Raw genomic sequence first — 15,911 nt, 5'->3', positions numbered from 1 at the left:
TATTCGAGATGTGGGCGGGATTGGATATATATATATATTATATATTCTCTTCTATTCTCTCTCCTATCCTCTTTTTCTATTCCCCCATTTTGTTTTTGCTTTTTGACCGCCTCACACCACTGCACGTCAAGTAGGAAAGTGAATGCTGAAGCCCTCACAAAATGCAGAGGCTTTTCTTAACCTGAGAACTGAAAAAGAGCCATATACCCTGCATGGGTTTGAAAGTGACAAGAGCCTAGCGACTGACCAGAGCAGCGCCAGGTTTGAAGTGAGAGGAGGGTCTGTGTCACGAAGTCTGCATTTCCACTGAGGACTCTTCCATCACCAGGGTAGCGCTGGTGCAGGTCTGCTGCCCGGCCCAGCAATGCCGAGAGGTGCCAGTGCCCACCCAACCCACTGCCCTCAGCCCCCACCCTGACCCTGTTCCCTCAGCCTCCCCCACAGTCCCCCCTGTACGTCCCACCCTGAACCCACTGCCCTCAGTCCCTGCCCCCATTCCAACAGCCTCCCCCACAGTCCCCCTGCTCCCCCAACCCACTGCCCTCAGCCTTGCCCTACCCCAAATCTCTTCTTCAGCCTCTCCCGTCATCCCACCCCCATCGCTCTCTGCTGTCCCACCCCCTCAACTTCCCCTCATTCCAGTCCTGCTCCCCTCTGTCTCATCCCCTCCAGACCCTGACCCTCTCCCCAACCCCCTGACCCTCCCCAGCCCAGCCCCATTGTCTCCCCCACCCCGCCCAACTCTACACAGCTCTCTACCCTGTCCCATTCATGCTCCCCTCAGCCCCTACCCTACTCCCCATCCCAGTCCTGTCCCATCCCCTCAGCCCCCATTTTTGTGATTCACACTGAATTGCCTTGTGCCACTGTCTAGTAGTAGAGGCACACAGTTCTCTGACATGCAGGTTTATAAAATTGTAGTTAATATACAGTTTAGAGCATAGCAATTTTAAAGCTCTGCATGTTCAGACCAACTGAGCTGAAAATTGTGATCTACAGTATTCAAAACTATTAAGATGTGGGCTGAAATAAAATCAGCATGAATTGCTCAACAATATCAATGGAATCAGCATTGCGCTGCTATATATTGTAAAACATTACAGTGAAATCTTGCAAGTATTACATAGAACGCCGCCTTGCCCAAGTGGTAACTAAGCATAACATCTTCCTGTTTCAACATTCTTAACTTGTATCCCATAGCTCCTAGAAGTTGTGTTTTTTTTCCGAACACTGAATGCTGCTAAGTTATGAGTTTTAACAGGTTTTTTTTCTTTTAAACCACAGCACTGAATGTTATTCTAAAATTGTTTTCCAAATGTGAAAGTTACTGTTTATCCCAGTTTATCCCCCACTGATGTTCATTGTGAAAAGTATTGTAGGTCTAATAATAATATTTGGCACTTTTGTAATTCACTGTCCAACATGTGTTTTGTGCCCTCCTCTGGTGGATTTTTAGAGGATAACTGTATAGCTACCAGCTAAAGTTATATCTTGAACTCAAGTAGTAGAAGCTCATGCTTTTAAGTCTGGATGACTCGGGTTCAATCTTTGGTGACTAGCTATGATGGAGGTTGCTACTCTTATAATCCCTTTAATCAGAGGTTCTGAATATGCTTTGTTGTAGGCAGAGCTAGCCTATAGTTAAGCAACTGAAAATTTAGAATGGGAAGTGTTGAAATGTTGGGAACGATTATAATTTTCCCAGTCTGGAACAAACATCCCATCTGAGGGATGGGGGTGGGGAGAGAGGAGAGTGAGACAGGACCAGGAAACTGGGACAAAGAATCCAGAGCGGTAGTGGGGGGCAGTTGAAATCAGATGAGGAGCTGCGGGGGGTTAGACAGCAAGAGGATAGACATAGACTGGAGGGGACGGGGAAGAAGGGTCTTTGACTACTAAAGACCACTCCGTTCAGGAGCCTGGAATAGACCCAGGATTCCTGAATTTCACAGTTCCTCTTCTGTCAGCAGCAGATATCTGTGAAACCCAGTGGCAAAAAAAGTGTCTCATCCCCCTATAGAGCTGATCTATCACATATAGGATGACAACCTACTGCCTCTGCCATCACTTACTCCATTAGCTCAAGTGGCAGAAGTCTGTGCAGTGGATCTAAAGGTTCATTGGCAGGGTTGGAGCCATGTGAGTTTCACGATGATTCCACAAGACAGAATTTCTGGGACAGTTCAGTTTTGATTTTTACAAAAAAACCTGGAGAAATGCATACAGAACTAGGGTGACCAGATGCCTAAATAGGGGAATCTCAAGCAGGAGTAGAGAGGTTATTTTATCTCTGTATTTGGCACTGGTGCAACCACTGCTGGAATACTGTGTCCAGTTCTGGTGTGCACAATTTAAGAAGGATATTGATAAATTGGAGAGTGTTCAGAGAAGAGTCACAAGACTGATTAAAGGATTATAAAACATGCCTTATAGTGATTGCCTCAAGGACCTCAATCTATTTAGCTTAACAAAAAGAAGGTTAAGAAGTGACTTGGTTATAGACTGTAAGTATCTACATGGGGAACAAATAGTTAATAATAGGCACTTCAGTCTAGCAGAGAAAGGTAGAGCATGAGCCAACAGTTGGAAGTTGCAGCTAGACAAATTCAGACTGGATATAAGGCATACCTTTTCAATGGTGAGAATAATTAACGATTAACAATATACTAAGAGTCATGGTGTTTTTCTAAAAGCTTTTTCTAAAAGCTATCCTCTAGGAATTATTTTGGGAAAGTTCTATGTCTGTGCTATACAGGCGGTGAGACCAGGTGATCACCGGATCCCTTCTGGCTTTATAATCTCAGAACTAGGTACATCAATTCACATGCAAAATTCTCATTGAATTCAATAGGTGTCCTTGCCCTGTGGCTTGTCGTGCGGGCTGCAGCAGGGGCCGTACAACCCCTCTCACAGCTTTCTAGGGCCCCCTCTCATGACTCCGTGCACCTGTGTCTGTCGTTGTCGTCCTCTCCGCCGTCCCGTCCCCCTGCTCGCCCAATTTATCCTGATATTTCACTCTTGCGAACTGGTCACCCTAGGTGGGGGTGGGGCCGAGGGATTCGTAGTGTGGGAGGCGGCTCAGGGCTGGGGCAGAGGGTTGGGGTGCAGAGGTGTGAAGGATCTGGCTGAGGCTGTGGGATCGGGGATGTGGCTGGGGATAAGGGGCTCAGGGCTGGGGCAGAGGCTTGGGGTGCAGTGGTGTGAAGGCTCTGGATGGGGGTGTGGGATCGGGGGTGTGGCTGGGGATAAGGGGCTCAGGGCTGGGGCAGAGGATTGGGTGCAGGGCGTGAGGGCTCCATGCAGACTCTGGGGTGGGGCCAGGGATGAGGGGCTCAGGGCTGGGGCAGAGGATTGGGTGCAGGGAGTGAGGGCTCTGTGCGGACACTGGGGTGGGGCTGGGGATGACGGGTTTGGGGTGAAGGAGGCTGGTCTGGAGCTATGGCGGGGAGAGAGGACTCCCCTAAGCGCTCTCTCCCCACAGCAGCACTTGGGTTGGGGGGAGGGGAGGAGCACTGGGCTCCAGGATAGGTACCCCTCTCCCAGCCCCAGCAGGTCTGAGCTGGGGGAGGGCTGCCTCGGCCACGCCTGGGTCTGGGCCAGGCTGCTCCAGGGTTGAGACAGACAGTGCTGCCCCAACCGCGCCTGGGTCCGGGCTGGGCCTGGGTTCAGGCTGGGCCAATCTGGCCACAGCTGGGCCCGATCCTGCTGCTCTGGCTGCACTGCCCCGGCCATGGCAGGTCTGGGCAAGCAGGCTGAGATGGGGCCAGGGGAGGGACGCCCTTCCCTTGGCAGGTTGGGGGCTGGGCCAGGTGGAGGCCGGGGGAGGGATGCCTCTCCCCCGGCTGGTTCCTGGGCAGTTTCCCTTAGAGCCTGCGTGGCGCTAAATAGGCTGCTGCACGGCTGTCCAGATTACAGGGAATTTAGGTGCTGAGCACCCACCGGCAGCCCCCGTATCAGCATCTCCTCCTCCCCCCAGCACCTCCTGCTCGCCGGTGGGCCCTGCCAATCAGCGACTCCCCCTCCTTCCCAGCACCTCCCACCTATTGCAATCTGTTGTTTCGTGGCATGCAGGAGGCTGGGGAGCGAGGGGCCGGAGTGAGAATGCGGTACGCTCGGGGGAGGGGACAGAATGGGGCAAGAAGAGGTGGGATGGGGGTATAGTGGGGGTGTGGCATTGAGGGAAGAAGTGGAGTGGGGGTGGGGCTTGGAGCAGAGCCAGGGGTCGATTACCCCCCGGCACAATGAAAAGTCGGTGCCTGTGGGTCTGACCATTGATCAGCCAGTCATTGAGATAAAGATAAACCTGAACCTTTTGCTTCCTAAAGATGGCTGTGACAAGTGCAGGCTGAATGGGAGCAGGGCAAACTGGTAGTGTACCTGGTTCACAATGAATCGGAGTGACCTTGGAAGACTGAGATATGAAAGTAAGTGTCCTTCAAGTTGAGGGTAGCATACCAGACCCCCTGGATCCAGGGAAGGGATAATGGAGGTCAAGTAGACCATGTGGAAATTCAGCTTCTTCATGAATCTGTTGAGGTTTCACACATCCAGGATGGGTCTGAACCACCATGGGCCTTCGGGATTAGGAAATAGTGGGAGTAGAATCCTCTGCCCCCTTAGCTCCAGAGGAACCTCCTCTACCACTTCCATTTGCAGTAGTGTTTGCACCTCCTAGATTAGAAGTTGCTTGTGAGAAGGGTCCCTGGGGAGGGAGGGTGGGAAGGAGAAGAAGAACTGAATTGCAGGGTATATCCTAGTCCTATCATGCATAGCACCCAGTGGTCTAAGATGATATGGGCCCACACCCAATAGAAGGGTGATAACCGGTTCACAAAAATTGGGGAAGGTGGATCCAGACACTGTCCTGGTATGCTGTCCTCAAGCATACCCTCAAAAGCTTTATTTAGACCCGTGGGCTGATGAGAACTGGGAAGGAGACCTCCTTATAGCTCCTGCCCTGCCTCTTATTGTAGTCTTGCTTTGACTGAGGCTGATAGAAATGGGGCAATGGTTGGGGCTTAACATTCTTCCTCATAGGAGCTGGTGTGTGCAACCCTAGGGATTTTCAGGTAGTCCTAGAGTCCTGTAAGCTATGGAGCTTTGAATCTGTTTGCTAAAAAGGGAGGTCCTGGGCAGTTTGCTGGACCTTGTAAGGGAGGGCCGAGGCCTGTAGCGATGAGCTTCTTTCCATGACCACAGTGGAAGCCACAGTTTGAGCAGCAGAGTCCGCTATGTCCAAGGCAACTTGAAAGGATGCTTTTGTCACCACTCTCCCTTCCTCTACTAGAGCCGAGAATTTGGCCCTGGACTCCTGTGGTAACAACTCTTTGAACTTGGACATCACGCCCCAAAAATTGAAGTAGTAGCAGCTCAGGAGCACCTGTTGGTTGGCAATCTGGAGTTGGAGCCCTCCCAGTAGAGTATACGTTCCTGCCTAGAGATCCAACTTTTTGGCATCTTTGGCCTTGGGGGAAGGTCCTTGCTGCCCTTGTCTCTCCCGTTTGTTGGCCGCTGACACCACTTGCGACCCCAGCGGAGGACAAATATATAAAAATTCGAACCCTTTTGTAGAGACAAAGTACTTATTCTCCATCCTCTTCGTTGTGGGTTGCAGCAAGGCTGGAGTCTTCCAGAGGGCCTCAATGAGTTCTAGAATGACATCATTCAGGGGCAATGCCACTCATGACAGACTGGAAGAGGCTGTGATATCCATCAAGGCATGGGAGGTTTCAGAGATATTCTCTGCCCAGACCCCTAGGCTTTGAGCAACTATTCTGAGGAGATCCTGGTGAGCCCCAGAATTGTCCCGAGAGGGCTCAATCAAGTCCCTGCTACTGTCTCATCAGGTGAGGAAGATGAAGATGCCTGCATGGGTACAAGGCCTTGTTCTCCCTTGGCCCTGGAAGGATCCTGCGGTATTGGGTTCTGGGGTCCCTTGCTGGGCCTTGTACCAGCTTGAGGTTTCTGCACCAAGGATGGTGGCGAGGGGAGTTCTACGCGCCAAAACAATAGAGAGTATGATCTCCTCCACTATAACTCCTCGACTGATTGAAATGCTTAGGGCTTCAAGAAGGGCCACATTGCACCAGCATTTGCCAGTGTGCTGGCCAGGCCATTGGCAGGAACCCTTGGCTCATGTCAGCCATCAGGTAATGGCAGTTGGATCAAAGCCGGCTCCTGTGGGAAGTATAAGACTCCCGTACTGGCCGGTACCAGAGAGCAGAGGAAGGCAACCGTCTCTGTGCCAATCATTGCTGGTTTCCCTTTTAAAGGCACCTGAGGCCTCTGTGCTGCAGGAGCTCTTGCTTCTGGTGCCAGTTCATGCCCAGGGGATGGCAGTCCCAGGTGTGATAGTAGCTTCTTTGCTGCCTCGATTGCCTCTGGCATAGATGGTAGTGCCAGAGCTGTATCCTGATGGTTTGGTCCCTTCCTGCGGCCAGACTCAGAGTCAAAGGTACTATACTGGCAGCTGTTGAGTTTGAGTGGCCTGGCATGGATCGCACTCTGCTGACTTCCCTGTCAGCAGCAGACCTTGGAGTTGGTGAGCGCCCCCCGTGCATCTTCTGCTGCCTCCTCCTCGGCACCGATGATTGGGAGCAGGCTGAGAGTCCCATTGAGGTGTGGACCTCCTCTGCACCGGAGATGCCTGATGGTGCTGAGAGTCCCAGGACACAGAAGAAGAGTCCTTTCTCGGTACCGGATGGGCAGAGCAGTGCTGTCTGTGCCTCAGAGAAACCAGAGAGCTTCTCACCAAGGTGGAGGTGCTCAGTGCCGAGTCAGCATGATTCAGCTCTGATGGGGGACGGAGAGCTGCCTCCATAAGAAGGAATTTGAGTTTTTGATCCCTGTCCTTGGTATGGGGCTTGAACTCCTTACAGATCCTGCAGTGTGCTGGTCAATGGGACTCTGAGGCAGCTAGAATGGGATCACTAATGGGCATGGGCTTGTGGCAAGCCACACACAGCTTAAACTCCAGGGACCCAGGCATGTCCTGATGCTGGATAAGGAGGAACCCCAATAAGCAGGGTTCCAATCTACTAAACAAACTAAATTCTAAATTCCAACCACTATAGCGAACTATATACAGGTACAGAAAACTAAAGTCCACTGAGAGAAATACTCGTGTGAATGCAAGGACAAGCTGAAGTTCCAGCAACCCTCACAGGCAGCAAAAAGGAACTGAGGAGGAGGCGGGTTGCAGGGCCATATATACCAGCGCTATGAGGGCGTGACTCCACAGGGCACCAAAACGAATCCAACAGATACCAATGAGGGAAAACTTTCTAACGTGTGCACACCTACACTGGAATGGACACGAGCAAGCAGTCGAAGAAGAACAGCGTTGACATCCTTTGTTTTTTTTTTCAAAATAAAAGATGGCTAAGATGTACAGATTTTAAAAGCCACTACAGGGCAAGCACAGTTATTTCCCAAAAAGTTGTTCATGTCAAGAACACGACACCATTTGCTGCTAAATGCCTGTCACACTGTGTAGTAAGTTAATACAGACTGCACACTTTTATTAGTACAAAGAATGGACCCTGGAGTGGTCTTGTGCTGTGAATGAATAGTCAGGAAAATTACTAACGTACTTGAATCCCTTGGAAGAACCTCAAACCCAATTGTATCTAAAGGGCATGCAAATGTGCGCGCACACACACCTTGCTTCTTCCATTTTTTCAGATTAAACCTGAGCTACTGATCCCGATTCTCTCTTCACACAGGTTTTGCATTGGTGTAACACTAGAGTTTTCTACTGACTCACAGTCCTCATGGCACCTCACAGCAGTGTCGGGGAATCAGAGAATTCTAGGAGCAATCACATTTAAGAGTGTGATTTAAGAACACAACTATCTGAAAATTCAGCATAAAGGCACAAATTACACCTTTAACTCACTTCATTGGTCTTCTAAGTACAGCACATGTCTCCAGTCATTGTCTTGCACAGCACACATGCAAGCAAAACCCAAGCACAGTGTTATAGATAATATATAGTTATTTTAGTCTTTCCTTACTTTGGAGAGTTTAGAGCATTAACAATACATGCTTGTGGTTTAGTGTTCTGGTATAAATCACTTCCTTAACTAGTGAGCAAGAATGAAATCTATTTCTTGTAATAAAAGAAAAAGGAGGTGGGGGGAGGAATGATGAAATCTTCAAAATATTCAGCTTGGGGAATTTGCTGGGTTTTTTCATTCCTTTCTCACAAATTGCAAACAAAGAACTGCATAAATGTTATTGTGCTAGAAAGAGAAGCCAGATGAAAGAGCATCGCCTTGTCTCACAAGGCTCTCTGCAGCATGAAGCGGAAGGGGAGTATGAAGAACCACTTACCTGTTTTCTCCAGCAAAAAGTATCTCACAGCTGACAAGTGATACAAAGGACCGTTTGGCTCTCTTTCAGTCACCACCCAGACAATGATGACTAGATTAGGAAAGGCAGAGCAGTCTTCGTTTTTGGTCTTCTCTCTCTGTTTCTGCTCGCTGCAAGGCACAGAAGGGTTTTTACTGAAGCACTAGAAGGGGACTTTTTCAGGGACTATTAGAAGAATATTACATTTAATAAATGTACCACTAATATAGCACAGGAGAAAGAGCTGAGACAAGAACTTCTCAACAGCCACCACCACCTCTTGGCCATCAGCCCCTGGTAAGCCAGCTCTCCTTGTCTTATTTTCTTACAGGTATTGTACTTTCAGAGACTGACTTTAGCAGTGCAAGTCAAAAAATGACTAAGTGGTTTTTTAAATAGGACCTTATCAGAAAAGCATCTCTAACTAACTAATTGTATTTTAGATTCCTTGGGAACAGACAGCAGTCCAGTTTTAATAAGATGGTATAGTGTCTATTTTCTGCAGAATGACTGTCTTTAAACAAGTTTTCTACTAGGCTGTACTGTAACCATCGTGATTAAGAGGTAAATGTACCTACAAAATTACTTATGTAACACTGCTTGAAAGTTTCATCTGCTGAATTTGCACAGGCTAGAATACATGGGATTTACCTAGAGCATTTCTCCCAGTTTGATCTTGGCTTGGAGGAGAGTGTGTGTGTGTGTGTGTGTGTGTGTGTGTGTGTGTGCGCGCGCGCTGTTCCACAATGCAAGTGAATTACTGTACAGCACTGCTCCTCCCAAGTAACCAGGAAAGTGTCAACTCTGATTTGCCATGTTTTCAAAATGTTTCAGGGAATTTTTAGTAGGCTTTGATAGCCTTCAGCACGATTCACCAGCTCTGCTCTGGAGAGGCTGTTGCTTTGGCAGAGCGGTGTGGTTAGTTTGCACAGTGCCTACCTTTGCTATGCCTAGCCACTGTTACACACACACCTACTCACTATTGATTGAATTGAGGCATCTACATGTGGAGTCATGCTAGCAGCAAGGGGAGAAGGTGCACTCTCCGAGTGGCAGTGGCAGCAGCAGCAGCAGGCATCCTGGCTGCAGAGGTGCTCCCCAGCAGCCCTCTGCAGCACCATTAGTAAGTGATAAGACCAGAAAACCAAACCACAAGTGTGACATGATAAAAAGATCTAATTTAATCCCACCAAAGTCAGGAAATGGGCACGTTCTGTGTATCATCTACCACACTGAGCTCACGTTTTGCTGCACAGACCCTCTGTGATGAGAGACAGTTTCTAAAGACACATGCTATTGTAAAGTCATTGTGCTTTGGCACAATGAGGGAGGTGAAGGGTGGAATTCAAGTTTAAAGATGCATTTCTCTGACATCGACTTCTTGTTTGGCTTTGGGCAAGTTTGTGTACCTCAGTTTCCCCATGTGGAAACTGGAAATAATACTTACCTACCTCAGAGGGATGCTGTGAGCATTATTATGTAACATGCCAGATAAATACTGAGGGGACAACATTTAAATATATAAAAAGACAGAAGAGAGAGAATAAAATGAAGGATAAATACAAACAAAATAGTGGCGCCTAAGAGTTCCCTGTTTAAAAGGAAAAAGATAAGGAAACAGAGCTAAAGCAAGAGAAGGAAACAAAGAAACAGCCCTTCTCCCACCCATGGAGGCACTCAGAAAGACGATTTATTTTTCATATTTATTTGTATTACAGTAGTGCTTAGAGATCCAGCTGAGATCCATTGTGCTAGGCATGCAGTGAGAGACAGTCTCTGGCCCAAAGACACTATGGTCATGAACACAGACAGGCCAAACCAATGCTGGGAGGAGATACAGACGCATAGGGCAGTGAAGTGACTCACTTCCACAAGGTCTGGAAACAGGTCAGTGGAAGAACCAAGAAAAGAACTTGGGTAGCAAGACCCCCCTTCCTGTGCCTTATACACTTGATTATGCTGCCTCCTGTTGCAGTAACAACAGTAAACAAAACAATATTAATGCCTCACATTTGCTCCCATAAAATTAGAGATGGGTGGAACTTACAAAACTAGGGTATGGATTTTACAACCTTCAGAGTTTGGGGTGCACGGTTCTGGAGTTTTGAGCTAGCACGCTACTAAGATAAAAGAGGTGTGAAAAATCTGGGTTCAGCTTCTGAACACCGCTGATCCAAAATTCAGGGTGGGAGGGGTTAGCTGTAGGTTTCAGTTCAATCCCCTCTCTGCCTACTGAGGACACAAGGAAAAATCACATGCGGTAGAAGATATTTTGTTCAACGACTGGTTTGCAATGTAGATCTTTCCAGTGGGCTTGGGACCCAATCAATTATTAAGAACCAAAAAAATACATATCCCCGCAGTATGGCAATTACAGTAATTATATTTTAGCAGCAATACATAAAGAATAGCAGCAGTGTGGAGCCATGACTTCTCATTACAGAGACCCTCACAATAAGCAGCTAGAAGGCAACTTTCTCAGTGTGCTGGTTAAAAGGCAGGTAAGGACCCATCCAATTTCAGCAGCATCTATTGTGAAAGGAAACCACAGCAAAAAAGAAGTAGTGCAAGGTTCATTTTATAATGTGTGCAAGTAAATAGCCTTACTTTTGTAGTGCAAACAAAGGAGACTGGCTGTAACCAACGTTTGAATTTGTCTCCAAACCTTTATGTGTTGGCAAAATGATACCAACTAGTTTTATTTGGCACCTAAAAGCATAGGTAGGAGCTACAGACTCCCAAGCCAACCTGGAACCCTGGTGTATTAGAGCAGCAAATGGGAAATCAGGAACTGTACTAAAGACAGAACAACATTATTGTCTTGGGGTGCTTAGGTGAGTAAGGACCACATTCAAACTGAGTGGAGAACTCAGGATCTGGACATATACACTCATCTCAGGAATAGTGTTGTTATAATCTATAGGTATTACAGTTTGTAATTATAAAAGGTTTTTAAACAACCACAAAAAATGTAGAGATATGGTTCTTCAAATGGATATTTTGATCCTTGCTCCCTTTTCTAGCACAAACTGTCAAAATGAAAGAAAGATATATTTTATTGACCTTTCCCGTCTAAATTTCCCCTCCTCTATCATGTAATTTTCTATCTGAATTCTACATCTCCCTCTCTATAAAGATACCATGTCTCATCCACCAAACGTGTTTAACAGGCAGCAACAATTTCTGACACACTGTGACACAACACCCCCTGCTATTGGTTTCCAAGCTAAAGAGTTTTGAAGAAAAAAATAAGTCACAGTCTTTGTTCAGAAAGTTACACTAGGAACTGAGTTTCCCAAATGACTAAACCTGCTCATCATGGCTCAGAATGTACTCAGTGTGTGGAAATTCGCTGTTCAAATGAGAACTCTCACTTCTTTTCGTATGAGAGTCTACTAAAGTACAAAGCCTAAGTAGTTTTGTTATCTGTCAAAACAGAGAGTGCACATTATTAGTAAGCTGCTAATGTCATGTCTTTTCTTCTGCCAAGGAGAAGTCCACAGAATGGCTGCCAGTGCTGCTACTGCTGCATCTCAGCTAACTGTCTTCACTTACAGCAATGAAAGCAGCTGCGACGTGTATAACCACCACTTTGCAGCGAAAGTAATTTTTTCATTCTTTTACACTGTCCTGCTGGTCTTTGGCTCTTGTGGAAACGTCCTTGCCCTTTATGTCACCTTCCACCGAGGGAAGAAAATCAACTCAACTGATCTCTACTTAATCAACCTTGCTGTGTCAGATGCCCTTTTCACACTTGCTCTGCCGGGAAGAATTGCTTACTACATCTTAGAATTCAACTGGCCTTTTGGAGACTGGTTCTGCAGGGTGACGGCATTCATCTTTTACATGAACACCTATGTGGGCATCTACTTTATGACATGTGTGAGTGTCGACCGCTACATCGCCGTGGTCCACACTCGACGGCTTGGCAGATTTAGGAAAGTGAGCCGAGTGAAATATATCTGCATACTGATATGGTTCATTGTGTTCCTGCAGACAATATCATTGCTCTTCAGGCCCATGACCAAGAAGATAGGAGATAAGCTGACCTGCATGGAATATTTCAACTTTGAAGAAATTCCTAAGCTGCCATTTATCCTTCTGGGCGCTTGCATGATTGGATTCTGCCTACCAGTGGGGATTATATTAGTTTGTTATGTGCAGATCAACCTAAAACTATGCAGAGCAGCCAAAGAAAACCCTCTGACGGATAAGAATGGGCACCACAGAAAGGCTTTCACAATCATACTGGTTGTGCTCCTTGCAGTTGTGATTTGCTTTAGTCCTTACCATTTAAATATCATTCAGTTCATGATCAGAAAGATACTGTACCAGCCATCTTGCTCAGCACAGAAAGCCTTCAAGATGTCTCTTCAAATCACAGTGGCTTTTATGAACATGAACTGTTGCATTGATCCAATAATTTATTTCTTTGCATTTAGAGGGTATAAGAGAAGACTCCTAAGACTATTTAAAACCAGTGGCTCAGCTCCATCCTCCTCCACTGGAAAGTCATATTCAGAAAGTAATAGCAACAGCCACAACCAAGGAGTTTGCTCATCTTCAGCTTAGCTATAAATTTTCAATGTGTCCATGTCTACTCAAAGCTCTTATCTTAAAATTACCCATTGTTGCACTGGAGAAATTCCATAGGTGGCAGCAAAGGTGGGAGCATAAGTATAGACAAGTTGCTGGTGTCTTTGCCACTGTATCATCTAACACTCGCCAGAACACAATGGCATGGTACTAAAACCACCAGCACCTCTTCCACACTTATATTCCCACCGTTCAATGGAGCTGACCCAGTGGCAGGAGAAGGGTGGAAGTCTTAAGGAAAGAGCTGGGTATCGACAAGGTCTTAGACCAAGATACATATTTTTACACACACACACACACACACACACACACACACACACACACACACACAGTATCAGAAGTCTGAGCAGTCATTTTATGATTTCTGAAACTTGTTATAACAACATGGTATTAGAAATTCATTACAATTTGAACATGTATTTCTTATAGAAGATTATGACTTGGAATTCAGTAGATGTACAAACAAATGGACAGAGTGAGATCCTCATCTTCTCAGTAGTCATTAAAATAAACAATTAAAACATATTCACAGCCCTTGGAAATGGCACACATAAAACTGTGCTTTATATAGGGCACAGCTTCTTGAAAATGGTAAAAAGTTTGTATGTTTGTTAAATCTGGAATGATGCTCTGAAATAGTAAATATCTGGGTATTAATCCAGTAAAATTAAAGTGATGAAGCAGTACTATGAAACAACTAATCACACCCAGTGTTTTACAGCTATTTGACATGAAGCCAGTCTTCCATTTTCCTGTCTTGTGATTGAAATTTTACTTATCAGCATCCACTGGACCCTGGGAGATGATTAAAATCAGTAGCAGGAATGTCCCTCTTTCAAAAGTCTGACCTCATCTGTATAATCCCAGAGTATCTACAATATATTTTAAAACTGAAACTGACTCAAAAATTTCTCAGATGATCTAGTGACTTGATATGTCTGTACTGTGGAAAAAGACAAAACAGAACTGCAACTGGCCACAACAATTCCTGTAACAAGTGAATGTAATCTAATAATTAGCAGTGGTGAGCTGCTAAAAAAAGAAGTTTGGACATGAGGGGAGCTAAATGTTTTCATTCTACTTTCGAATTTAAGATTGTAAATATATTTTGAAGATTAGGGGCTAAAGCATATGTTGGATTGTCAAGTGTGGAATATTTTAACAAAACTTAAAGGTTTTCAGAAAAAAATAGGTCCCTATTTCTGCCCGCATTCAAAATGGTCAAAAGCAGTTTCATTGTCTCAAGTTATTCTAGACAAACCATATGTGACAGGAGGTAACAGTGCAATACTCTGAAGAATGTAGATTTTATAAATTATTTGGGGTCATGGATTCATCAAAGATAGGCGCTCACCTTACAGAATACACAAAAAGAACTTTCCATTCCGTTTGGTGTAAAACTGGCCAGCTAATGTTGTTGGAAGCTATTTTAAGCTATAGATGTCTTTGCAAATGAGAGTCATGTCAGAGAAATAGAGACAAAGAGTTTATGGGTTACATATGGGTCTAGATGTATATAATCATTGACAGTAGAATAATAAAAATGTAGGTCTGGAAGTGACTTGGTGAGACCAGCCCACACTGAGGCAGGACTAAGTATACCTAGACCACCCTGACAGAAGTTTGTCTAACCTGTTCTTAAAAAACTCCAGTGATGGAGATTCCACAACCTCCTTAGTAACCTCTTCCAGTGCTTAACTATCCTTATAGTTGAAAGTTTTTCCTAATGTCTAACCTCAATCTCCCTTGCTACAGATTAAACAGATTACTTCTTGTCCAACCTTCAGTGGACATGGAGGACAACTGATCACTGTGCTCTTTATGACAGCCTTTTAACATATCTGAAGACTGTTATCAGGTCTCCGCTCAGTCTTCTTTTCCCAAGACTAAACTAATCCAGTTAAAATGCCCATTATGAGGATAAGCTCCCTAGAAAGACTTTGGCCCAATCTCAGAATCTGAACAAAGGAGGATAGGTAGTAGTGTATGCTTTGCACATTGCCTGTCTTTAACCTTTTTAAGGAGGAGAGTGATTGAGATCTTTGAAGTTCCTCCATAGAGTTAGTTTATGACTATTCTCCTGAGGAGTTGGAAAGGTAACATTACAATTTTTATCAAACATCAATATTTAAAAAATGTATATGTCTAGCTGCTTTTCAAGACTTTACATTAGAAATGTCAGATTCTGTATAAGATCCAGTGACTAAATTACTTTGGAAATCCATTCAAATAGTTGGGTACAACAGAGAGCACAAAACAATGTACACATTTTCTCTCATACACACACTATAAGAAACCTGAGGGATTAAAGAGTCTTAAAAATTCTTGGAAAACCTCACACACACTTTGCTTTGTCAAACAAGACTTTTGCCCCTTGATTCTTAGTGATGAGTAGTATAATATTCCCCCCCCCCCCAAAGAAGCCTTGCCTTTCAGACTGGCTCTGTTCTTCATTGCATTTTCTTCTTCAAATAAAAACTTTGTTTTGTGAATTGCAAACTTTATTTTTGCATGTAATAAAGCTTCCAGGTGCTCTTAAAACAATCTGTTGTTGGAACAGTAGTTAGATCTGGTGTCCACGTATTGCTCTTGCACAAAACCTCTCCTTAAAATGCACTTCTTCCACTGAACCTACTAAATTTAATCCCCTTAAATTAGAAACACGATTACACTTCTTTTTATAAAATTGCAATCAGCACCTAAGAGGATCATGATCTAAATGACAAACCAAACCAAACCGAGGTGATGATTACCCCATGCAAGGGGCACTCTCTATTCTCACTGAAGTCAACGGGAAGTGAAGCTAACAGCACCTTGCAAGACTAAGCCCTCAGCTCGTAAAATCAGTGAGGTAAGGACAGCACTTTCCTCTGTGTTTTGTACCTTACTGATGGAGTCATTGGAGTTTTGTTACAGCTGAATGCCCTGTTTTGGAGCGAACACTTACGAGATTACAACATACC

General features: G+C 45.3%; 1 protein-coding gene across 2 annotated transcripts; it reads left to right on the top strand.

The window, feature by feature from the left end:
• The first annotated feature begins 8,291 nt into the window (after positions 1 to 8,291).
• LOC120393223 (G-protein coupled receptor 183-like) lies at positions 8,292 to 15,469 on the top strand. 2 transcript variants are annotated; one of them, XM_039517862.1, is made up of 2 exons: positions 8,292 to 8,649; positions 11,846 to 15,469. In XM_039517862.1, the coding sequence occupies exon 2, from the start codon at positions 11,857 to 11,859 to the stop codon at positions 12,922 to 12,924; it is 1,068 nt and encodes a 355-aa protein (XP_039373796.1). In that variant the 5' UTR covers positions 8,292 to 8,649; positions 11,846 to 11,856; the 3' UTR covers positions 12,925 to 15,469. The 2 variants fall into 2 exon arrangements, with proteins under 2 accessions (XP_039373796.1, XP_039373748.1); XM_039517814.1 differs by having other exon boundaries at positions 11,843 to 15,469.
• Positions 15,470 to 15,911: the final 442 nt, after the last annotated feature.

Source organism: Mauremys reevesii, linkage group 1 (assembly GCF_016161935.1).
Source record: "Mauremys reevesii isolate NIE-2019 linkage group 1, ASM1616193v1, whole genome shotgun sequence".
Taxonomy (NCBI): domain Eukaryota; kingdom Metazoa; phylum Chordata; order Testudines; family Geoemydidae; genus Mauremys; species Mauremys reevesii.
This window is presented reverse-complemented; position numbering and strand designations above follow the sequence as displayed.